General features: G+C 55.8%; 1 protein-coding gene across 1 annotated transcript; it reads right to left on the reverse strand.

The window, feature by feature from the left end:
- Positions 1–60: 60 nt before the first annotated feature.
- Positions 61–25,310, reverse strand: IGHMBP2 (immunoglobulin mu DNA binding protein 2). The gene is made up of 15 exons (XM_022591158.3): positions 25,159–25,310; positions 23,270–23,439; positions 20,177–20,360; positions 19,871–19,968; positions 17,963–18,126; positions 16,283–16,483; positions 14,809–14,956; positions 10,282–10,456; positions 7,388–7,570; positions 6,991–7,109; positions 6,352–6,446; positions 5,278–5,401; positions 3,766–4,596; positions 2,119–2,291; positions 61–1,161 (listed from the first exon to the last, which is right to left on the reverse strand). The coding sequence occupies exons 1-15, from the start codon at positions 25,242–25,244 to the stop codon at positions 964–966; spliced, it is 2,949 nt and encodes a 982-aa protein (XP_022446866.2). The 5' UTR covers positions 25,245–25,310; the 3' UTR covers positions 61–963.
- Between the last annotated feature and the right edge of the window lie 20 nt (positions 25,311–25,330).

Consider the following 25,330-nt stretch of genomic DNA (forward strand, 5'->3'; position numbering starts at 1 on the left):
CGGGAAGTGACGCTTTGAGCAAAGAGGGGAAGAACGACCATCGGAGACACATAACACACATACTGTGGACCATGTGCACATATTTTTATTTGGTTTTTAAATCACTTATATCCCTTTGAAACACAAAAAACTCTGAGGATAAAAGAATACATCCACCTGGGGTTCTCTTCAACGAGGGACCCGGGAGGACACCTCCGGGGGCTCTGGGTCTGCAGGGGTCAGCAGCGCCGGCGCTCTGGGGCGGCTCTTTCCCGAGACCATCACCGGGAACAGCGCCGAGGACGGGCAGGCGCTGGCCCGGGAGCCTTCGTAAACCACACCCGGGCCTGAGCTAGGGCCTGCACAGCAGCAGAATGGTCAGGGCTGTCAGGTCAGGCCGGGGCCACCGCAGCCACGAGGGCACAGACAGACGACGGCCTCGGTGAAGTCACAGCCCCAACGAGGGGCGAGTCGTGCACGGGGGCACGCAGGAGACGTGCCAGCTCCGAGACGTCACCTGGGCGCCCTCTCACCTGACGGGCTGAACGCTGGCCAGCCCTGGACGGCAGGGACATCACTTTTATGGAGTTTGAGGCCCAGGCAGGGGTCCGAGGGAACAGAACCTTCCCGACGCCGGAAGCAGCAGCCCGTGATTCCGAGGGCGGGATCTCGGGGAATGGCCTGGGCCGGGAGTGAGGAAGGGGACGCAGCAGTCCAGGGCCTTCCCTACAACAGCCCTGAGAAGCGGCCACTGGCCCTAGCTGTGCCCCGCGGCCTCTCCACCGCGACCCACCACGTCAGAGCAGCTCACCGCCCCGTGCTCCCGCAGCCACCTCACCCGTCACCGGGTAGACGGCATGGGTCTGCCTGTAGCACTGTCGCCAGGAGCTGCCGCCAGGGACAGAAAGACGCCGGGGGCAGCCCCGCTCACCGGCAGCCACAGCTTCAGACACAGAGGCGGTGCACGCGGTGGGGTTCCCGGCCTCACTTCCCCTTCTCCTTCCTCTTGCCCCTCCGCTGGCCGGTCAGCTGGTCCAGCTTCTTGTCCAGCCTCCTCTGCAGCTGGGCCCTCTTGGCAGGGTCCAGGGACCTGTCCTTGGCCCCGCTGCCGGCGTAGGGGGCCCCTTCCCGGCTAATCCTCTGCCGTGCATGGGCGCGAGCCCTCTCCCCACAGCCGTGGGTCTGGGGGACACAAGAGGCAGTGCTGTGCTGGGGGCGGAGGAAGAGGCCCCCAGTTCCGCCATCGCAGAGCTCGGGGCTCAGGAAGCCCCAGCACCGACCTCGGAGGGGCTCCCGGGGGTCGGGGGTGGGCAGGGTCCACACCCTCACAGGGCTGGCAGCTAGAGCCCAAAACCCTTCCTGCAGCCCTGCCCAGACCCTCCTCCGAGCAGACCTCCCTGGCAGGGTGATGTCAATCTGCTTGGCGGTGACACACGCACAGGCCCACAGTTTGTATGTGGGTGACACACACACGCACAGGCCCAGTCTGTATGTGGGTGACACACACACACGCACAGGCCCAGTTTGAAAGTGGGTCACACACACACACGCACAGGCCCACAGTCTGTACGGGGGTGACACACACACAGGCCACAGTTTGTATGTGGGTGACACACCCACACGCACAGGCCCACAGTCTGTACGTGGGTGACACATGCACAGGCCCACAGTTTGTATGTGGGTGACACACCCACATGCACAGGTCCAAAGTTTATATGTGGGTCACACACACACACACACACACACACACACAGGCCCACAATTTGTATGGGGGTGACGCGCACACGCACACAGGCCCAGTTTGTATGCAGGTTACACACACACGCACAGGTCCAAAGTTTATGTGGGTCATACACACACACAGAGGCCCACAATTTGTATGTGGGTGACACACAGGCCCACAGTTTGAATGTGGGTCACACACACACACGCACAGGCCCACAGTCTGTATGTGGGTGACACACAGGCACAGGCCCACAGTCTGTATGTGGGTGACACACATGTACAGTTCCACAGTCTGTATGTGGGTGACACACACGCGCACAGGCCCAGTCTATATGGGGTGCATACGCCCAGGTCTGTGTCCTGGAGACAAAGCCCTGCCGCCCTCCCCACTGCCCGAGCCGAGGGTCCACGTACCTCGGGCAGGTGGTGGCTGAGGCAGTAACGGCGGCTGCAGTGCTGACAGAGCTGGCCCAGGGTTACGACGCTGGCTGTGCACTTGGCGAGGCCACAAGTGTTGTCAGCCTTGATGGCGGCCGAGACCAGGGCGTCAAAGTCCTCCCCGGCGGGCAGATCTATGGCCATGGGTCCTAAGGGGAGAAAGGTGTCGCCCGAACAGGCAAGGAGAAAGAAGTCGGATCGGAACTCTCCCGCTGGGCCCACATCTGCCCCATCGGGCAGCTGCGCCCGGCCTCCTGCTTTCGGGGCCACAGCGCGTGAGCAGATGCACCATCGAGCTGGGTCCCTCACTGAACCGACGACCACTCACACCAGGCAGTGAAGGCATGAGTCTCCAGAAAGGGCTGGCCGTGCAGGGAGCAGGCCTGCACAAAGTTCATCCTCTTAAATCCAGAGAAGCATTTAAATGTGAGAATGTTCCTTACCTCGTTAAGTATAAAAACCCCGAACTACCACGCCTCCAGGGTAATGGTCAGATGAACCCCTGCACGTTCACCGGCCAGGGCTAATGAAACCTTAACGTTCGTAACCAGGTGTGTGAAAATCTTTTAAAGTTGTAGGAAAACGCTCAGAAGAGGAAGAGAAACACAATTATAATATGGTCGTAATTCTGTAATTACACCATAATTCTGGCTGCTTGAAGAAGCGTTTCAAACCCCGAGCAGTGCCAGCAGCCGTGAAATGGGGTGATGTCTCCCCAGGGCGCTCGGTCCTCAAGTGGCCATGCCCCACACCTTCCTCTGGAAGGAAGCCCAGTTCCTCCAGTCATGCCTTCCTGGCCCCCATCCTCCATGGCAGTTACATGTTCTCAGTGGGGTTTAAACAGGAGTGAAGCATCTCCTTCCCCCATCAGAGTGTCAGCTCCCACAGGGCGGAGGTGGCGTCCGTCTTGCTCACTAGCGCAAGGCTTGGCACACGGAGGTCGCTCACTAAATGCCATGGAGTGAGTCCAGACGGACCCTCAGGCGCAGGGAGGCTGCTCTGAAAGCTGAGAATCATGCTCATGCAGCTTTGCGCACAGGCATCAAGGGATACGGGGAACGGGACCGCCTTCGCGGTCTTGCCAAGAGGGAAGCGGCTATAACAGAGCTCACCTAGGCGTCTACAGAAAATCCAGACCCTGGACCTTCAATCTCAGTACGAGACGGGGGTGCAGAGTAAACAGGCCCCGGGCGCCCCAGCAGAGGGCCAGCACAGCCCGGGATGCAACAGCGGAGTGCGCGGCCCTGCCTGGGACCCCGCGAGCCCGTGGAAGGAGCGCCGTTGCCGCAGCAGGGCACTGCGGCTGCCCCTCCGTTCCCAGGGGCCCCAGGCCCACCCCGGCTGCTACTCCAGGCCCTTCACCTGCAGTAGAAGCTCTGAGGGCTCCCTACCTGCCGGGCCCTAGGCGAGGCCCCGGGCACACAAAGGACACTGTGACTAGCACGGCCCTCAGGGAACTCAGACCACACCAACTGAAACTGGGCAGAAAATGCAGGATTAGGGCAGGGGCACCACCGGGAAGGGGTCCTGATTCTTTCGAGGGTGGCAAGTGGGTCTGCAGTGGGGCAAACTCCCCAGTAAAGGGGACACCACGCCTGTGTTCTCGCGAGCCAACCAGCTTACCTTCTGCTTCTTTCTTCTTTTTCTTTTCTGGTAACTTCCGCGGCCCGGAGCCCGTGGCCCGCTGCTCCGGCTGGCTCCCCGCCCTCTGCAGTCTGTCCAGGTGCAGCGCCTTCAGGTCCGGCTGGCCCTGGCTGCTCTGCTCCCCGATGGCGGGCTCTGTCTGCGCAGGGCTGGGGGGCTCTGGACACAGAGGGGCTTTGCTGCCAGGCCCTGCCGGGGTTGCTGGAGCCGCAGGGGCCGCTGGGACCCTCTTGCTCACGGTGATGAACCGTTCCTTCCCCTCCCCAGCACTTGCGTGCCTCAGCCCGTACTCTTCCGCGATCTGATGGACCCACATCCTGTCTTGCGAATCCAGGGAGGCAGGGAACTCTAGCTGTGTCTTCTCACTCGCTACGAACTCCGTTATCACAGCCCTGAATTGCTCTGCGCCATCTCTGCTCCTGGCCCTCTCCCGGCCGCCTCCGTTGAGGCTGGGCTGAGGCTGGGCCTCGGAGGACAAAGGCGCCGTGCCCGGCTTCTTCCGACCCAGCGCGGCCCCCGTGGGCTGCCTGCTCCCGGGAGCCTTCCTGGCCGTCGCGGCAGAGCCGCGGGTCTTCGCGCCGGCCTGGCCAGGGCCCTGGGCACCCTCACGGGAGTAGTTTTCAGGGACAATGTCGTCGAGATACTCAAAGGCTGTGCGCACCTCCCCGTGCTCTGTGAAGTAGTCCACCAGCGTCTTCAGGAAGGCGTGGCTGCTGACGGTGTGGGAATCGCAGACCACGGCCACGTGCCGCCGGGCGCGGGTGACAGCCACATTGACGCGCCGGTTCTCGGCGAGGAAGCCAACCTCACCTGCACACGAACCGGGAGGGGGCGCAGGGAGCAGGGACTAAGGGCTAGGAAGGCAGGCCTCCCCCCATCAGCGACCGTCACCCGAGAAGGACCACGCGGCTCCGTCCACCCCCACAGCCAGGGGCCCCGTCACTCAGCACCCACCCCTCAGCCCCCAGCCACCGTCTAGGACAGTCCCACGGTCCCACCTGGAGTTTTGGCAGCTACCAGACTGCCGCTCATTCCCAAGTCGGTACAAAGTCCTCTCCCTAAGCCCAGACCCAGGACACAGCCCAGGGCTGCAGCTGCGGTCGACACACAAGGGAAAGCGCCAGGGACATTCCAGTGTGTTCTTCCCCCGCCTCAGCTTATCCCCTCCTCTTATCTGTTGCCAACCTCGTACTGGAAACGACTCACAGAGCCCGTTAACTAACAACTGTTTCTGGGTACAGTTTTCTTACCAGATGGCACATCCACACGCCCTGGCCGCAGAAGCCATGCCCTGAGGCTGAACTGGCCTGGAGGCCAGGAGACAAGCTCTGGGCTCTTGGGGCCCCCTCTGCAGCAGTGTCCCGGTCTCCCCAGCCACCCCACTCGGCTTGCGGGACCCTAGTTCCCCGAGCAGGGATCGACCCTGGGCCCTGGGCAGTGAAAGCGCCGAGGCCTAACCACTGGACCACCAGGGAAGTCCCGGCTCCGCACCTTTCCTGTTGGATCTGACGAAGGACAGGATCACAGCCTCCTTCTCTCGGCCCTGGAAGCCGTCGACAGACTTAATCTCGAGCTCCGGGTGCCTGTGCGTGAGGCTCTGTCTGAGCAGGTCCACCTGAAACACCAAGCGAGGCCACATATCACAGCCCAGGTCGGGCCGGCCTGGACGCGCTGCCGTTCAGCCCGGCGGAGGCCTGGCCCTGCAGAGCTGCCAGGCCCCAGGGAGGCCCCGCAGGAGCCTCGGGGAGAAGGCTTCCGAGAACCGCTCTTCCCACGGGCGTGCGCACAACAGACCAAGATAGCACACAAACGTGGCAGCTGTGACCCACACCCCAGCGCTGACATGCGTGTCACCATCTCGCTTGGCTCAGACATCCCCACGTGTGACGCCTCCAAACCGGGATGGCAACTGATCAGCGGGCCTCAGAATGCTTTGAAGCAGGTACATTTTTCCTACCAAAGCAGGCAGGCTTTGCTTCACGAGCACAGAGGCACTGAGAGGGGAAACGGAAGAAAAGCCCAAGAGAAGGCAGCAGACATCGGTTGTGTCTGCTGGTCCCGACCCACCGCCTTCTCCAGGTGACAGCCGCGCCCCCGACCTTCCTTCAGGCAGCCTCCGGAGCCACGCCAGCCCCGTGGTGTCCCACGAGCCGGAAGGCCGACCCCGGGAGGGGCGAGGACCCCTCAATCCAGCGGCTCAGGGACGGGACAACCTGAGCTGGACCGATAAGACTCAAACCTGAGACTCCCGTGGGAAATGCCATAAAGAGACAGGCGGCGCCCCCGGGACCACCTTGGAAGGACGGCGTCGTGCTGACGCTGCCTGGCCCCCGAGGGCAGGCCTGAAAACGCAGCCGACACAGCAAACCAGGCGAGAGCCCAGGATGGGGCAGGGGATGGCATGGCAGGGGGGAAACACGGACAGGTGGACGGAGACCGTTGCTGAGGTCATTTGAGCCCTGGATCCAGTCAGGATGTGGTCAGTTCCACCCTGGAGCTTTCATCCTCTGGCCCCTCTGGGGCGGCAAGTCGCCCCGACACACAAGAGACAGCGGAGCCCCACACCTGCAGGTTGTACGGCGTGATGATGGCGATGTCGCCGGCCTGGACACCGGCGTCCACCAGCGCCTGGACGTGCAGACTGACGAGGCGCACTTCACCTGGAGGGAAATGGACGACTCTTCAGCACGAGGCGGGGCGCACCTTGGACGCCTGTCACCGACGCCTGTTTTTTAAGCACTTTTCCGTCTGTGACGACAGGCTGGTCTCACACTGGGCCTGACTCCTGCAAGCCAACAACCTGGGGCAGAGGGGCCACCAGGCCCAGCAAACAGCGCACAGGACCCACAGCTGACGGGAGTCTCCTCTTAGTGGAAGAACGGCCGTGCGACCCATTGACTGGCAGCCCTGTGAGTGAGCCAGGGTCGCGTCCCAAGGCCAAGCCAGGCCATGCCAGGCCACTCGGTTCTGAACGAGGACACAGGACGCGGCCTGGGCCCACCCACTCCCTTGACTCGGGGACGCCCACCCGTCGAGAACTCGACCTCCCGGGGCGTCTGGCTCAGGACCGCCGCCCCAAGGAGGGCCGCGCCGTCGCCTGCTCCCCTTGCTCGCTCCGCTCCTCTCTGACGCGGGCAGCTGAGAGGGGCTTCGATCTTTAAAGAGCAGCCCAGGGCCGTTTTGGGCCTCTGCAGGCAGGCTCACCAGGGTTCCCTTTAGATTGCTCATCCTCGTCCTCCAGCTCAAGCAGCCCGCAGCCGGCCGTGTCCAGCAGCAGCAGGGGGACACCCGTCTCCTCTGTGGCAGCCACTCCCGGGAGATCCCTGCACACAGGTGAGACTGAATGCACGAGGCCCTGGCGACAGAGCGGCGCTGGGGTCCCAGGAACAGAAGCCCTGCTGCCCTTCTCCCCCAGCCGCCCCTCTCCCCCGACAGGACAACGGGCGGTGCAGAGAGCAAGGGACCTCAGACTGCAGGAGCCCAACCCAGCTCTCCAGGGCAAGATGCAGAAATCCAGTCTCAGAGGCGACTTTCACTCTCAGATCTTTGTGGAACGTGGTTCCGGTGACACAGGGGACGGGGGTGTAGCCGAGTCACTCACCGCAGGAGGTGCCCGGCCACGGAAGGGTGGGTCGTGAGCTGTCCATGGTACAGGGCCTCCGAGGCCCAGCGCGCGATGGCCTGGTGCATGCGGTACTGCACGCTCAGCATGCGTACCGACCTGGCGCCATGCCCTTCCGCCAGGCGCTCCATCAGGCTCAGTGACAGCCCCGCCAGTGCGGCCCTGCCCCAAGGAGAGGACAAGGAAGGAGGGCCTGAGTCCTGGGTCCAGCCTAAACCAGGGGCCGGGGAGGAAAGCAGTCCTCAAACCTCAGCACGCAACCCACGCCCCACTTCTGACCTAGAACTAAGGGTGCGGCCCCTCAGAGGTGCCCACGTCCTAATCCTGGGACCTGCAAGCATGTGACCTCAGTGACAAAGGGGAGGAGCAGAGATGCGAGATGATCCCGGGTCATCCGGGAGGGCCCATGTCATCACGAGGGCCTCCTAAGAGGGAGGCAGAAGGGTCAGCATCAGAGAAGGCGATGTGACAAGAGAGCCCTGAAGATGCTGCAGAGCCGGCTCTGAAGACGGAGGAGGGGTCACAGGTAAGGCAGGCAGGTGGCTCCAGAAGCCGGGAGAGGCAAAGGCCCGGATTCTCCCCCCACCCGAGCCTCCAGAAGGAACCAGCCCCGCCCACACCTTGATCTCAAGTCGCAGAGACTGATTTTGGACCTCCAGAACTGTAAGATAATAAAGCCCCGTTGCTCGAGTTCGTGGTAATTTGTTACAGCAGCTGAAGGGAACTAACACAGACAAGTTTTTGAAAATTCCAACACACTCCGGCCGTAAGGAGTCCACTACTAACAACAGCAGTAGCTGACAGTTGCTGGGTGCTTCCCACGCACCAGGCACTGCTCTGGGCACTTTACACCGATTAACTCGCCTCATCCTCACACAACCTGAGCCGGTTACTGGTACGCTTCCCTTGTTCCACACGAGGAGAGAGACCAGCCCGAGGCCGCCCAGCCAGCGGGCCGCAGAGCCAGGGCCAGGCCAGGCGGCCGGGCTCCAGAGCCTCCTCTCACCACGGAGGGAAAGTGCCCAGTGTTACCCAGGCATCCGTCCTCCCTCCGTAACTGACCAGGCCTCTGCAGTTAATGCTGTTTAATAAAGGTACCAACCAAAAGCAGCGCCAAGGACAGGAGGGGTGAGGTGACTCCCAGCCCCAACCACAAACCCAGAAACACCCAGCACGACCCCACAGACAGACTTCCCCCCAAATCACCCTGCTTTCTCCACAGACACCATACGGTGCCCCCTCCCCGAGCCCACACCGTCCACCCAGAGACCCGCTTCCCAGGACCCCCCGGGCCTCCTCCGGAACCAGCTGCTGAATCGACGCCCCCGAGGCCCCGCTTCTGGAGAGCGTCCGAGCCCCTCCCCACGCGCACGCCCGCTCCCACCAGGACGATCTTCCAAACCACGTTCCCCCGTCTCCCACTCTATTCACCCCACGCTCTGCGCCCTCACTCTGAAGCCCCCGGCCGGACGCCCCTTCCTGGGGGACCCTGACCTGCACACCCCTCAGCTCCAGGGTCGCCACTCCCCTCCTGCGAGCTCCACCGACGGCCTCCCTCGCACGGACTGGAGGAGACCCTCGTCTTCAACAGCAGCAGCAGGGAGAGGTCTGCTCGTCTCCTGATCTCGCGGGGGCCTCAGCCTCTGGGAGCCACCCCTGGACCTGGGCGTGGGAGCTGGCCCGGAAGAGGCCAGTTAGCTCAGGGACGCCAAGTGTCAGGCCTTGTCCCCAGGCCTCACAGGCCTCACACTGCCGCTGGGAAGTAAACGATGGACTGACACACACCATCGCCAGGAGTGCCGAGTGCTGACAAAGCCAGGCGAGCGAGCCGTCAACGGGGATGACAGAGAAGTGAATGAAGGGCGGTCGGGACCCGACATCCGTGGAGGAGGGACGGAGGGGCCAGCGTGGCCGGAGCCCTGGGGGTCTGCGGACAGGGTGAAGAGGCCCGGTGGCGGCAGCAGGCCGCACCCAGGAAGCAGTCACACCACCAGGGACTGACTGCTGCGTCCCTACAGTGGCAGGAGCGCAGTCCCCTTAGCCACCCCTCGTGTCCTCAGCGGAAGGACGTGCCTGCAGATGAGGGCCAATGAGCCAGAGCCAGTCACACTCCCCCGGGACCCCTGCGCGAGCACGCACCCCCACCTGCCGCCCCGTTAGAGGACGTCAACTCGACAGGCAGGGACTGAGCACGCGCCCGGTTCTGGGGCCACAAGGATGGACACCACTCGACCCCCGACCTCAGGGAGCACACGTCTGACCGAGCTGCCATCTGAACAAGCAAGTACAGGAGCCCACGGATGACGGCACCCCCGGCGGGATGAGAAACACCACTGCTCTCGGAGCTGCTGCCCGGGCGGCCTCACAGTGTGATCACCCAGCTCACGCCAGAGCCCGCACGCCCAGAGAAGGACCCGAGCTCAGGGCTCCCGCTCCCGCTCTGCTTCACCCGGGGCACCTTTTACAGCCACCCCTGAGAGTGAAGCCCGGGAAAAGCCAGTGGCCTCGGCGCCAACCAACTTATAAATGACAGGTCTGCTAGCCACTCTCTAGTGACCTGGGCTGGACGGCTGCCCCTCCCCTGCTGGCCGCGTCCCCTCTTCTGGGATCTGTGAGTCATACAACTTGAGACCCTACTTCCTCTGTGCGGTGTAACTGAAACCGAGCCTCCGATCGGGGGACCCCAGGCTTTTCCCTCCGCCAAAGTGGGGGCTCAGATGCCCAGGGAGCCACCTGCCCACCGCACATCCTTAAGTCAGCACATCGGCCAGGCTTCCCACCACCTCCAGTACCTCCGGCTGAGCCCGGGGCTTCTGGGCTGGGCTTCGAGGGATAGACACAGGGGTGGCAGCTGAGGGGCGGAGGGGCCTTACTTGTGAGAGAAGATGGTGGGGGGCAGCTGTCTGTGGTCTCCGGCCAGGACGCATTTCCTGGCCTTCAGCAGGGGGATCCAGCAGCTGGCCTCCAGGGCCTGGGCACACTCGTCAATGACCACCATGTCGAAGTGGCCGTCTGGCAGCAGCTTCAAGGGGCCGTCCGAAGAGGCACCTGGTCGAAATCAGAACCGTAAGCCTTTACAGGACGCACCGGCTGTGTCATCCTAGCTGCAGTCACCCCAAAAGAGCCACCAACAAGCCACTGTTTCATCATCTAGTCTTGTATTAAGGCTCGTGTAATATGATTGCACCTTGGAATAAAACCTGGGAAGGACGCTCCGAGGCTCACGGTTCCAGCCCACTCCACGTGTAAGTGTGAAGCAGTGCGCCCCTGGTCACGGCCACTCCAATGTTTCATTCACCAAAATCAATCACCGCTTTGGGGCTGGGACCCCAAATCCTTGGAAGGCTGTCTTAATTCTAAATGTAATTTCTGTATTGTTTTCTGAATTTAGGATTTACTTCATTCTCTTCTTAGGTGTCCTCTTGAACACACAGAAAATGAACTGCTGGGCGTTCACCCGGGGAAACCCCTACGTACCAGCAACACAGAACCACCGCACCAGTGCCTCCTCCGTGGAACACAGAGCCGTACGATGGAATGAGGTCCAGTGTGGGCGAGACCCGGGGCCCGCGCCCACGCTCACAAACAGCGGTGAGGCCTTGGGCAAGCCACCCGACCCCAGGGCCTCACCTACAAACAGACTGTTACACACACCACATACTAATAGAGCAAGGATGTGTCAAATAACACATACTGGTTGCCCAAATACATATATAAAAATGTAGCACACGTGTTAAATAATACGTATCAAGTGCCTGCCACAAGATGAGAGGCTTTAACAGACGCTACAAACGTGAGTTCTTGCCCTTTTCCCCTAGATTAATGACGCTACGATGTATATTATCTTATGATTAAGACCTACATCTCGATAACTTTCCTGAGCCCGACTTTGCAGAGACGGTTAGGGAGTCTGTCTGCAGAGAAGGCAGAATTTGGACGGGGCTTTGGATAGCTAAGAGCTGTGCCTGGATTATGGCTGTGATTTCACGTTGCAGAGGGAAGCGCTTCTAGGAATCTCATTCCAGTTCCCCAGTCTAACCAGGAGGGACCTAAAAGGCCACATGCTGACCTTGCACGGAGGGGCAGCTGTGATTTCCAGCGGGTGCTGCATTGAAGTCAGTCAGAGAAGAATGTGAGCAGAATCGGCTGGATAAGGGCCTCTGAAAACTCCCTCCACCACCAAAGCAACGAGAACACTGGCAGAACTGGCAGAACCGACTCTTTCAGAACTCCAGAAATCAATCAAAAGCTTACAGCAATCCAGGAGTGTCTGCTCCGAAAACTGACTAACTCTGGGCAAGCAGAGCGGGCTCTGTGGCATTCCTGGACACAGGCACCGCTCCCAGTTCTGTGCTGGCCCTGAAACCAATGGCCTGCATTCACAGTGAAGAGCAGCGGCCTGCCCCACTGGGGACAGAACTCCTTCGAAGCCCCGCCCCCAGAGAACTGTCACTGTCAGACTTGCTGCTGGTTCCCTGGAAGGTCCCACTCGCAAGACTGTCTTTATTTGACCTGACTTGGAGCTCGCCCTGTGCAAACAGCCCCTCCCCAGGGGGTGTCAGTGGGAAACAACCAGAGGCCACTGTTGCACACGAGTGCTCTCGGAGGCTGAGGATAACAGCTGGTGCAAAGCAGGATGACCAGAAGCTTTGAAGGAAAACCTGGGGAGTGAGATGTCCGTGGGCTCTGAAAGCTCCGACACGTGGCCGAGAACCTACACTCGTGTAAGGGCTGTGTGCACACTCGGGAAAGACCAGAGGAGGCCCTACGCACTCACCTCTGGCTCACCTTGGGGCTCTGCGCCCACAGGAGGTGAGGGTGAGGGATGTCTGAGAATGACGTCCCGCCAAATAGAGACTATCGATAAAGACACAGAAATTATTTTAAAAAAAAAAAGTCTGCAGTTGAAAAGTACAATAACTGTTATTCACTGGAAGGGCTAAACAGCAGATCTGAACAGGCAGAAGAATCAGGAAACAGGCCAACTGAATTATTCAGTCTGAGGAACAGAAAGAATAAAGAATGAATCCCATGACCAGCACCTTGAAGACCATCAAGTACACCAACGTGTGCATAATAGGAGCCCTAGAAGGAAAGGAGAGCAAGAAAGGGGCCAAAAGAATATTGGAAAAAATAATGGCTGAAAACTTCCCAAATCTGATGGAAAACAATGCACACATCCAGGGGACTCAACAAATCCACGTGGTTAACCCGAAGGGAGCACACCGAGACTTTTACCACAGTCAAGCTGCCGAAAGACAAAGAAGGAACAGCAGGAGAGAAGCAACCTGTCACATACAAGGGATCCTCAGTAAGACTAACCCTGCGTTCTCAGCAGAAACCAGAGAGGCCGAGAGGCAGGGGGTGACACAGTCAAACAACTAAAAGGAAAAGGCTGCCAACCGAGAACTCTATCTCTAAAAACAGAGTCACTCGAAAACAGAGGAGAAAAAAGATAATCCCAGGTAGAGAAAAGCTGAGACCTGCCCTTCAAGAAATACTAAAGGGAGTCCTTCAGGGTGACATGAAGAACCCTAGACAGTAACTCAAATCCACACCAAGAAGCAAAGAGCACCAACAGAGGCAACTACATAGGTAAGTACAAAAGACAGTATGAGAGCATTTTTGTAATTCTGGTTTTGTCCTATCTGATTTAAAAGGCAACTGGGTGAAACAATAATTACAAAGTCAATCAGAACCTGGACTCCATTCCTTAGAGTAGCCCCCATGAGAGGCTGTGTCAGACAGACCCTAAGGCAACCCCCTCCTTGACCCTGGCCTCCCGGTATTCACACTCCACGGAATACCCTCCCCTTAAGCGTGGGCCAGACCCGTGCCTTGCTTCTGGCCAAAGGAATATAGCAAAGATGATGGGGTGTCACGCCATGGTAACATTACAGAAGACTGTAACCCATCTTGCTACAAGACTCTCTCACTTGCTGGCTTTTAAGAACCAAGCGGCCACATTAGAAAGGCCTAAAGCAGCTAAGTGTGGTCTCCAGCTGAAGTGGCTATCTTCATACCAAAGTAGACTTCAAAAAAAGAACATACTAGGGATACAGAAGGTCATTTCATAATGATAAATTGGTTAATAAAGGAAACATGACATTTACGCCCCAAGTAAAAGAGCTACAAAGGCCACAGGGAAAACACTGACAGAACTCCAAGGAGAAATAAACGAATGCATAGTGACAGGTGATTTCAACACCCCTCGCTCAGAGACAGGACACACAGACAGAAAATCAGGAAGATACAGACTTGAACGGCAGTCATCAACCATCATGAAACACTTTGACAAAACCAGACAGCCCATTCTTTTCCAGTGTACGTGGAACATTCACAGAGACCACGTTCTGGACCATAAGATAAGTCTCAATGAAATGATTCAAGTCGTACATACTACGTCCTCTGTCCACATGGAATTAAATTAGAAATCAATGATAGGAAGCTATCTGGAAAACCTCCAAATATTTGGAAAGAAAATGACACACTTCTAAATCATCATGGGTCAAAAACAGAAATTAAAAGGGAAATGAGACAATATTTCACAATGAATGAAAATGAAAACCAATACATCTGAATTTATGGGATGCCATGAGAACAGTACATGGGGAAACATTTATAACACTAAATGCCTCTAGTATAAAACACAACGGGTCTCAAATCAATACAAATCATTGACCTCTGCTTCCAGCTGAAGAAAACAGAAACTGAAGAGCAAACCAGACCCAAGTGAGCAGGAAGAGGGAAATAATAGGAACCAATGCCGAGATCAATGAAACAGAAAACAGAAAGATAACATAGAAAACTTGTGACACCAAAAGCCAGTGCTCTGAGGTGATCAATAGATTAATAACCCTCCTGCCAGAAGATCAGGGAAAAAAGAGAAGATACAAATTACCAACATCAGGAACAAAAGAGGTGACATTGTTACTGATGCTACAGACCTTTTTTAAATAAGGGGTTATTATGAACAACTTAATGTCTAGGAATTGCACAACTTAGATTAAATGGGCAAATTCCTTGAAAGACACAAGCTCACTCAAGAAGAGACACCCTGAATATCCTATATCAATTAAAGAAGTTGAATTTGCAGTTAAAAACCTCCCTACAGGGAGTCCCCTTCCCTGGCAGTTCAGTGGTTAAGACTCGGCACTTCCACTGCCATGGTCCAGGTTCAGTCCCTGGTTGGGGAACTAAAATCCCACCAGCATGCAGTGTGGCCAAAAAAAAAAGAAAAAACCTCCCTACAGAGAAAACTGCAGGCCCAGAAGGGCTGGAATTGGTGTGTTCTACCCAATTTTAAAGACAATTCTACCAAACTCTTCCAGAAAACCAAGGAAGAGGGCACACTCCCAGCCCTCTTCGAAGCCACACGGGGTGGAGGCCCGTCCCCTCACCTGTGTTTGTCGCGAGGACCACGTTGGCCGCCACCAGGCTCTCCAGCATGGCTGCTTCCTCCCTCTCCTTCAGCTCCTTCCTTAACACCTTGATTTCATTTCGAAAATTACTTTTCTCTCTTTTATTCCGGGTCTTTTTGCTTTTTGCCTGTAAAGAAAAGCAAAGAAAACATCATAATTCTGGCTCGACTTTGCACTTATTTTAGCTCCTTTTAATTCACCAAATGCTTTTATTTATCATCAATTGGTCCACTTATGTAAGTCCCTTCAAAGGCGCTAAAAAGTCAAAAGTCTTTCTTGAAGGAGCAACAGATCCACACAGGTGACATCCTGACTGGCCTTAGAGCCACTGTCACCTCCACAGGGAGAGGGAGGAAGCAGTGGTTAACCGGCACAGTGGTTAAGAATCCGCCTGCCAATGCTGGGGACACGGGTTCGAGTCCTGGTCTGGGAAGATCCCACATGCCGCGGAGCAACTAAGCCTGTGCGCCACAACTACTGAGCCTACACTCTAGAGCCCACGCGCCACAACTACTGAGCCCGCATGCCACAACTACTGAGCCCACGAGCCACAACTACTGAAGCCCGCACACTAGAGCCCGTGCTCTGCAACAAGAGAAGCCACCACAATGAGAAGCCCACGCACCGCAACGAAGAGCAGCCCCTGATCGCCACAACTAGAGAAAGCCCGCGCACAGCAACAAAAACCCAACACAGCCAAAAATAAATTAATTAAATAATTTATTGAAAAAGGAAAATGAAATCATCCACATGTGTGACGGCGCGAATAACATCACTGCAAATTCCTACAGCGCCTTTAACCTTGAGTAACATGCATGTGTCCTGGTCTCCGCCCCCGGGGTTCCCACTATTCCACAGGTCCATGGGGAAGGCTGAGTCTCTGCACCAGCCCCCGACAGAAGGAGAGAAATGTGAGGCAGTGAGACAGGCTGGCGGTGAGCAAACACAGGGCAGGACACGCGATTAAGGGAACTGGGGGCGGACGTGTAAACTAGAGAACCAAAGAGCTCGAAAGTTCTGAACTGCACGAGAAAACTCCATCTCAGATTAACCTATCACCTACCTAGTTCTCTTTCACAAGGATTACACCATGTTTTATATTAATGGACTAGAAATTTAGGGAGGATGCATATTTTCTGAATTTTTATTTTCAGGCTGCTTTTTTTCTGCTGGTCGATATTATCCAGCCAACATGCCAGACATAGGTAATCCTTAAGAGGAATATTTTCTGCAAGACAATTGCTCACCTCTTCATGAAACTATCTTGAAGACAGGTGAGTCCCTGTTCAGTGCTGAGCACAGGTCTCTACCAAAAATGGGCAGTCCCAACGTTCAAGATAAGTACATGAATCGGCAAAGGCCAGAGAAAAGCAAGAGGATACAGTGCACTCCCGGCAAAGACTGCAGATCACGAAACCACACGCAGAGCGGACACCGGCTGAGAGCTACTCACCAAGACCTGGTCGATGTCCTTCCTGATGTCAGCCACAATCCGGGTGCCATCACCCCGCGCCAAGACCGCATCCAGGGAATGTTGCTGGACAGACTCCAGGAGCCGTGCGGGGTGCCCGAGGCGCAGGAGCCTCTGCTTCCACTGGGCCAGCTGCTCGACCAGGTTGTCCACGGCGATGTTAGAAGGGGCGCAGCACAGAACCTGGGGAAGCACAGCGCAAACTTGGGCTTGGTGATTTCTTTTTTAACGAAATCACTTAAGTTTCTATTAAGCAAATGGAAAGTCCGAAAGTTAAAGAGAGGAGGGTGGAACGTGCGCAACCAGTATCGTTACAGTGTAAACGTCCGGCTGTAAGGACGGATGCAGACAGTCTGCAGGACATGAGTTACTGGAAACTGACACAACATCTGGATACTAGACCTCGGGTCTTAAGAACCTGTTAGGCTCCAAAGGACCAGAAAGGATGCCCAGCAACTGGAAGGAAAGGCCTCAAAGTGCCCTGAGATAATCAGGGCTGGGACACCCGTCTCATCACCCATCAAGTCACTTTATCATCTGACAAAGCGGAATGAGGAAAAACCTTTCTGAACAGGTTCAATCTTGCTTCCAGAACTGCAGTCTGGCTCTTAGGAGGGGGTGGAGCGGGAAGGGGAGGCAGAGAGGAGAGTCCCCACCCCATCTAGGTGGCCAAAGGCGGTTTGCACCAAAGCGTGAACACAGGTGTCTCCTGTTTCACTGTTTCCTGAAACAGAGGCACCCAATTAAACCATCAAATCTGCTCCCTGCCAGTAAGTCATCTTTCACCAGCTTTTCTTGGTAAACATCTTGCCAAGACAGTCATTTGCAGGAGACCATTGGACGTGGCCTTGCAGCCAACATGGATCTCCCTGCAGGAGCAGGGGGCTCTGGGGAGAGTGTCGCCCGAGTCTGAGTCCTGGCTCTGCCACCCACTGTGGAGGGACGGGGCCCGAGACCATGGAGTCCCCGCACCCGGGGCTTCTGTGAGGATTAAAGGGGCGAACTCTGGAAAGACTGAGAAACGTGCCTCGTTCATAAGAAGCACCCAGGAAATGTCAACCTACAAATGTGGACCATATTGCTCTAATTCTTATCCTTATCCAACGTTTACGACCCAGAAAGGTTTTCTGAAAAGCTTTCCACGTGCTCAGAATCCACGAGGACTCGTGTTGGTACAGATGAGGATGAAGGATCCTTCCTCACCCACTAAAAATCTAAGTGAACAACACACGATATCACATCCCACATCTCAGAAACGGTAACCTGCGCTCTGCACAACTCACCAGACCACCTGATCAACCAGAACACTTCTGTCTCCGGGAACTGGCTGCACGGTCTCCTCCTGAACGGCACAGACAGTCCCTGGTCACCTGCACGCCCGGCATGCCCAGCAGGGGTCTGGGCACAGAGCGTGGGTGCTGAGCAGACGCGGCTCCTAGACTGTGGCCTGGCCGACAGTAACCCAGACCTCACCACCCCAGACCAACAGTCCCAAGCGCTGTCAGAGACCGAAAAGGGCCCAGCCCAGTGCTCAGTCAGTAAACACTCAGGAACATTGCCGACCGAGTCCCCCAGAGCCCAGGCTGGGGCCCTGCGGGGCGCCTGCGAGCGTGGCAGACCGGAGTGAGGGGTGCCGGCGGGGACACGGTGCCCACTGCCCACCTTTGAGCCCTGTTTCACAGCTTGGAGAATGATTTCAACCACAGTGGTGGTCTTCCCAGTGCCGGGAGGCCCATGGATGATGGCGAGTTCCTTCTGGGACAGCGCGAACCAGACCGCTTCCTGCTGGGAGGCGTCCAGAGTGGCGTTGTAGAAAGTAAGGGGGGCTGCGGAACAAGTGACAGTGAGGACCCAGCTCCCAGTCACCCGGCACTCCCCGCCCCTGACCCCACGTGTGCCGACAGAAATACGGGCTGTAACGGGGAGAAAGCCGGCCCTCCCCAGGGGTCGGCCAGTCAACGCAAAATCAACCTGCTTTGTTTTCCTGGACCAGCAATCTGCAGACTGTGGCCCGCAGGCCAAGCCCAGCCGGCCGCCTGCTCGGTGAGGCATGTGTCCCGGGACACTGTCCCCAGCAGCCCGCCGCCGCACCGGCCGGCACAGCCTACGATGTTTACCATCTGTCCCTTTATTGAAAAAGTCTGCCAACTCATGCTCCAGAATAACAGCTTCTTGTAAAGTAAATGTTTCTGGGAACAGATTCATTTCTACCATAGTGGCCCTTTTTAAGCGCCCGTAAAACGATGAAAACAAACAAGAATTATGAGCAGATCCAGGACCATGTTTCTGTTCTGAATCTTCCATGGCCGATTCTAATGACCTGCTTCGTAAGCTCCGTGCTCTGAGAGCAGGTGCCGCTGCATCCAGCCTCGCACCCGCAGCCTCCACCCCGCGGTGCCCGCCGCAGAGACGAGCGCACTGACCCCCACGGGCATAGGGCGCCGACCCGGAGGTTAAGACGGAAACAGACTCGGAGAGAGCAACGGAGCATCCGACCCAGAGCTCCTGCGTGTTCCCTTCTCCCCTGGACGCTGGCTACAAGCAGGGCACATCGTGTTCCTTGAAACACAGCAAAAACAATGCTAGTTCCCTTCCCAGCTCATAGTAGCCTCTCGGTAAACGGTTGGCAGAAATAAAGTCTTATTGAAATGTGAGTGCTTTTGGAATCTGAAAAGGTACAAAGCAGCCCTGAGCTAAGAGCCAACACACCGCCAGGGTACGAGCACCGGCGTGACGGGAAAAGGGTGTGGGGCGGCCCTTGTGTGAGAATGACTGAAGCTATACTGTAAAAACCGGCCAAGTCCAACACCTACAGGGTGGTTCAGTGACGGGCAGCTGCCTGGCGAGGTGATAAAACTCCTCTCAAAATGAGCTTCTCCAAGACACTGAAGGAGATGAGAAATTGCACAGACCGCCGTGAGAACAGTCGTGTGTGTGTGTGTGTGTGTGTGTGTGTGCACATGGACACATGCGTGTGTCTGTATGTAAGTCAGACTGTTCTGTGTGGAGGTGGAAAAGCAACTAGAAGAATACACACACGTATCAGTGAGGCTCACTCTAAGTGGCAGGTTTTCGAGTGATTTCTTTCCCTTGTTTATATGCTTCTTTATTTCCAAACGTTCTATGACTAATACACGGCACTCTTACAATTAGAAATAAACTGTCTTCAATTTACAGGATACTGAGAAAATAATCAAATGCACTTAGAACTGAGACTTTTCAAACTATAAAACAATGCTATCGAGCATGAGGCATGATCAGTCATCCTCTGTTCTCACAGGGCACTGGGCTAGAAGAAACACCCTCGCATTTCAAAACAAAAATATTCAATATTTAGATATATTAGAAAGAACATCATAAAAAAAATGGAATGAACTACTTCTTTGACGCCGTGTACAGGAAAGAGACTTAGTTCTAGCAAGTCACACAAAGAAACTTATAAAAAGACACTAAGGTAGATTTCTTCTCACTGTACATTCTCAAACTCTTGCTAAAATGGCCCAGGGTCTCACTGTTCGAGATCCTGTCCATGGTGATTTCAACCAGAAAAGGAAAACCACAAGCTCTTACGTATCTCACTGGCAGGGCTGGGGTCTGATCCGCCGAAGAGGACCTCTGTGAGCGAGGCGGCGGGGCCAGAATGATACTTCTTTAGGGTAATCAGAGTTCTGCCAAAGGAGAAAATGAAAATTAGGAGCTTAGTGAAAACCAGCAATTAACCCAGCGCCTGAGGCTCCACGCGACGCTGCTGCCCGCCACCTCCCATGAGAGGCACGCGACCGACCCCAGACGGATGTGCCTGCCCTCTTCTGCCCAGCAGGAGGGAGGTGTGTTTAAGGAAAACGTCACATGTGACTTCCAGTCACACACACTTACTTTTTCAGTCGCTTATAAGTGATGTCGTTGGCAAGTTTTAACAGCCTGTAGGAATGCTCTCGGTCCAAACTCAACTGGAAATCATGGGACTCGTCAAAGGCCACGGTGACCAACTGCTGGGTGATCCGGGTCAGGATCCCAGTGGCCAGCTGACTGTCTTCCTCATACAGACCCACTATGTCACCTACAGAAGCAAAGGCCAGTTACATAAACACTGAACAACGCTAAACGTGAATTACTTCATATAACAAATTCCAGCATATTTCAAACATTTTATCTATTACATTCATTAGAAATGAAATCAGTAAAAAAAAATACTTTTAACTAACATCATATGTGAAAATTTACTGGAGCTCAATGAACTGTTTAAAACAAACATGACAGTCAATAAAATATTTAAAGTCTTCCTCTGTGCCCAGCACTGTTCTGGGTGCTGGTCTATATTAGGAATAAAACACAGTCCCTGAGCTCACGTTAGGGAGGAGAGGAGCAAATACGAAAACCTACCAGGGGTCAGAGCCAAGGGCTTTAGTTAAGATGAAGTGCAGGGGCTTCCCTGGTGGCGCAGTGGTTAAGAATCCACCTGCCAATGCAGGGGACGTGGGTTTGAGCCCTGGTCCGGGAAGATCCCACGTGCCACGGAGCAGCTGGGCCCGTGTGCCACAACTACTGAGCCTGCGCTCTAGAGTCCGTGAGCCACAACTACTGAAGCCCATGCGTCACAACTGCTGAAGCCCGCGCGTCACAACTGCTGAAGCCCGCACGCCTTATAGCCAGCGCTCCGCAGCAAGAGAAGCCACCGCAATGAGAAGCACGTGCACCACAACGAAGAGTAGCTCCCGCTCACCGCAACTAGAGAAAGCCCGCGTGCAGCAACAAAGACCCAATGCAGCCCAAAACAAATAAAATAAATGTATTAAAAAAAAAAAAAGAAGCGCAGCAGAGGGTGGAGAGGGACGAGGGTGCCATTGCAGTGTGGGAAGGGCCTCTCTGAGGGGTGACCCGTAAGCAGGGTGGGCCCTGGAAACAGTGGGGGCCACGAGCTCACCTGGGGGAGAACATTCCAGGTGGAAAGGGAACACTGAGGAAGGAGGGAGAGGGTGGTTTGTTGCCCACTCAGCTGGGCCTCCCCACTCCTGTGACAGCTGTTTGGTGATTCACCCATCACCAGGCGAGTCTGAGAGGCTTCCCCTGATGCCGGGACAGAGCACACGACCCACACCCGAGCCAATCAGGGCTTCACGAGCCCCCTGGCCAGTGACTGGCTCGGGGATGGACAAGGGACCAAATCAGAGCCCCTGAGATGTGGTGAGACTTTTGGGTGGACAGCTGGAAGGATGCCCTCACCCTTCCCAGCTGGACCAGAAACTGGAGAGGACGTGAGGGCTGAAGCTGCTATCACTTGGCACCTGAGAAGGAAGCCAACCCAGGAGAGGGCGGAGCCGAAACACGGGGTGGAACTAAGCCCAGGTGACCTCCTCTGAGCCGTGCAGCCACCTTCCAGCTATCACAACCCACGCGCCCCCCTCCTGTTCCAGCCCATCTGGCTCGGGGTTTCTGTCACTTGAACACAGACAGTTCTGACCAAACAAGAATCCACGCTGAGATGCAGCCAGGACCTCCCACATACTCACACCCCATTTATTCCGAGTCAGAGTACGTGCCACGCGTCAACCAAGCATGAGGCGTATTCTTAGTCCTAGCTGTTTTCCTTCTAGGCAATGAGTTTCATCTGCACCTTGAATCTTTTCTGTCTCCCGCCCCAACTTTTAAAGACAAAGAGCAGGTGGCAGCAGTGCCCCTGGGCCCGAGGTCTGGTTCTGTGCACGGGGACCTCCGTGAGGCTGAGTGCAGGCGACCCCGTCCCGACTGTGACTTCCCCACCGGCTGCCCTGAGTAGGGTCCCACATTGCAGAATTCACACCTCTCAGCTACAGAGCCTTAAAACTGCTCTTCAGGAGACGAAAAACTAACAACCCCACCTACGTTTGATCAGAAGCCGAAGCAACACATCAGATTTTCAGCTCCATACTTTTTCACATAAACAGCTGACTTCCTGTTTATCAGCTATTCACCAACCCCTCGGGTCATTCACTCCGCAACACTTACTGCCTGAACACGTACTATTCCTTTGGTTTTCAGAGTTTACAAACGCCCTGCGCATCCAGTCCCACCCACTCATCCTGATGGCGAGGCCGAAAGCTCAACTATAATCCCCTTGGTTCTGTTCTTCAGAGGACACGTGACTGACCCTCGGCCACTTAACAGCAAAGTGTAAGATCTGACTCCAAACCAGCAGCTTCCCCTCCTCCTATCTGTCTCCAAACCCAGCCCATATTCCAACAATTGTGGGGCAAGCGTCTAGAAAATCGAAATATGAAACCAACAAACTCTGTCACCACCAAAACAAGGCAGAGAGACTTTTCTAATGGAAATGCAGTGCTCAGCAGTGTTGCTCTCTCCCAGCTTCCAGCTCTGATCAAAAACACGAGTCCCAGGTGTGAGCTTAAGAAGCTTCTTCTAACTGCCCCTCCTTTCCAGCAGAGCTGCCACAAGTTTAGCCAAAGTATCCTTGGCGCGAGGAAGGTCTGGGAATACACAACTACACACGTTGAACCATCTGGACCAGGGCTACTCAAGAGACATGTGAGAGTCATGTGTAATTTTACATTTTCTAGTAGCCATATTAAAAAACCAAAAGAAACAGGTAAATTTAATCACGTTTTACTTAACCCAATACATGAAAAATATTATCATTTCAAGATATAATCAGTTTTCAAAGAAATTACTCTTGATATTCTAAATTTTTTGCACTAAATCTTCAAAATCTCATGCGTATTTTACACCAGCAGCGATCACTAGCCCTATTTCGAGCGTTCAATAACCCACTAGTGGGTTAGTGGCTGCCAGTGGCTGCCAGTCTGGGCAGTGCTGCTCTAAACTACCAAAAAGCCTCGTAACTGCTGAATTTCTAAGTGAGAGCTTTCCATTACAATGCTTTATTCCCCAACTGGTCGTATGTGACCTGGTCTTTACAACCCACATCTGAAGACAGCAATACTCAAAGTCCACCTATGTCAAAAATGCACAGACCGGAAATAAAGCTGTTACTGGGAAGCACAGCTGCAGACATGCATCTCCTGGGCTCAAAGGTGACCAGCAACCGTCCGTACAGCCCGGTCCGCTGGCTGGATACCTGCAGCTTCAGCAAGCAGACGCCTCGGCTCTGGAGTTCTTTCAGAGAGACATTTTCCTGCCAGGACCTGGGAGACACCCAATGTTGAGACTTCAGTATTTGTATTTTACCAGTTTTTACTTCCAACCGTGCAGGAAGAACAGATGGAGATCTCTGCACAGGCACAAAGGGTGACCAGGGAAACTCCAAACCTGCCCCCTCTCAAACCTGCCCCCCTCTATAGCCCCAGCGCGATCTGTGCCCTCCTCCCAGTTTCCCAAGACAGAACCTTCGCTCATCTTCACCTTCTGTCCTGAGTCCTGTGTGTCACTGAGTCCCACCAGGCCCCTCCCATTTGTACCCAGAATCCACCCCTGCCTCATCCTCGCCGCCACAGCTTTGGTTCAAGCCCACATCACTGGCCGTCTCTGGACTAAACTGAGCTTCCTAACTTCCTTATCTCTGGGTTCTCCCCAGCCAATCCCAGCAGCAACATCCAACAGATCCCCCTAAGATGAAAATCTATTTACCTCCCTGACCTGCTTAACTGCGCCGAGGCCCATCCTCTGCACAGGAATATAATGCAATCTTCTCCACAAGGCCCTTCCCAATCTGGCCCCCGCCTATCTTCCCATGGGTGCTTACTCTGTACTCTGAACCGTGCTGAGCACTTGACTTCGAGATCATTGTGTTCCCACCTCACTGGTTTGCTGTGAGAATGATCTCATTTTACAGATGAGGTAACTAAGCCTGCAAAGTCATCCAGCCATAAATCATGGAGCTGGGATCCCACTGACGTCGACAGGACTCCAAATGCTCTTAACCATCACGATCAAAAACCTCTAAAACAAATCCTCTCCACTTGGGTAGCACAACGGTTGAGTGCAAACTCTGGGATCAGCCTGCCTGAACTCAAATCCTGGCTCGACCTGTGTTACCTGGGGCACATGACTTAACCTCTGTCTCAGCCTCCTTAGACATAAAACGAGAATTACAGTAACCAACTTCGCAGAGTTGACGTAAGGTTTAAAGGGGCTGATGTATGTGGGGTGCTTTTACAGGCCTCAGTGTCATCTCTCAAAGTTTCAGCCCTACGGAAACAAGTCTGGCTTTCTCAGGGCTCCACCCTCGCCTGCAGGGCTGCCCTTCCTCCCCACATCTCTTCCAGGAATATCCTCCCCCGCCTCCACCTGAACCCCTATTTTTCTGCAAGCTGTGCTCAGGCACCACCTCCTCCACGAAGCCAGCCTCAACCTAAGGCTCCCCAGGGTCAGCTGTCCACCCTCCTGCTCCCACAGCACTTTGCCTGCACACACGGGTCAGCATCTATCACGCTGGGAGGGAACTGTTTCCGCTCCCACCTGCCCCTTCCGCTCAAACCCAGCCGCCAGGGGACCATCAGTGACTCTATCTCACTCGGGGCCTGGCACGGAACAGGCGCAAACACTGACAGAGAGGACGATGACGGAAGAGAGCTGAGAACACTTTGGGGATGGAAATGGGGAGAGAGGCAGCACCTACGAGGCAAAGTTCAGAGGAGGACTTCAGGGGGAGAACAGACCCTTCCTAAGGGTCCCCCAAACGGAACGGGCTGTCCCGAGGGGTGAAGAGGCTTCCATCTCTGTGGGAGGCCGAGCCCCTTCACAGCCGCGATCCGGACTCGAGGAGTCAGGAGGGCAAATCCCGACCCCCAGGCTGGTCAGGCCGAGCCCCCAGGAGGGAGGTCCGCCCGAGGTCTGAGCTGGGAGAGTAGGGGGGCCTAGGGGAACCGCCGGACCGAACCCGAGGCCCGGGCCGGCGGCCGTACCTGCGCTCCTCGACCTCCGCGTCCCTCTCGAGCTCCAGCAGGTCCAACTGCTTGGCCACGAAGCTCTCCACAGCCGCCGACGCCATGGCCGCAGTCCGGCCTGGGCCCGGAGCAGCCGAGGTCCCGAGCCGCCGAGTTCCGGCTGCCGCGAGGGGCGGTGCTCCCGGCCGGG

The sequence above is a fragment of the Delphinapterus leucas genome, chromosome 7 (assembly GCF_059928025.1).
Source record: "Delphinapterus leucas isolate spDelLeu-1000000601 "Yukka" chromosome 7, BTC_Dleu_Yukka2, whole genome shotgun sequence".
Classification (NCBI taxonomy): Eukaryota; Metazoa; Chordata; class Mammalia; order Artiodactyla; family Monodontidae; genus Delphinapterus; species Delphinapterus leucas.

Excerpts from the sequence above, each read along its gene's own strand:
- IGHMBP2 (XM_022591158.3), bottom strand. The coding sequence starts at position 25,244 with ATGGCGTCGGCGGCTGTGGAGAGCTTCGTGGCCAAGCAGTTGGACCTG. Across the intron at positions 16,484-17,962 it reads CTGTGAAACAGGGCTCAAAG|GTTCTGTGCTGCGCCCCTTC; the intron begins GTGGGCAGTGGG and ends GTGCTTCCCCAG. Across the intron at positions 5,402-6,351 it reads TCACGCCGTACAACCTGCAG|GTGGACCTGCTCAGACAGAG; the intron begins GTGTGGGGCTCC and ends TTGGTGTTTCAG.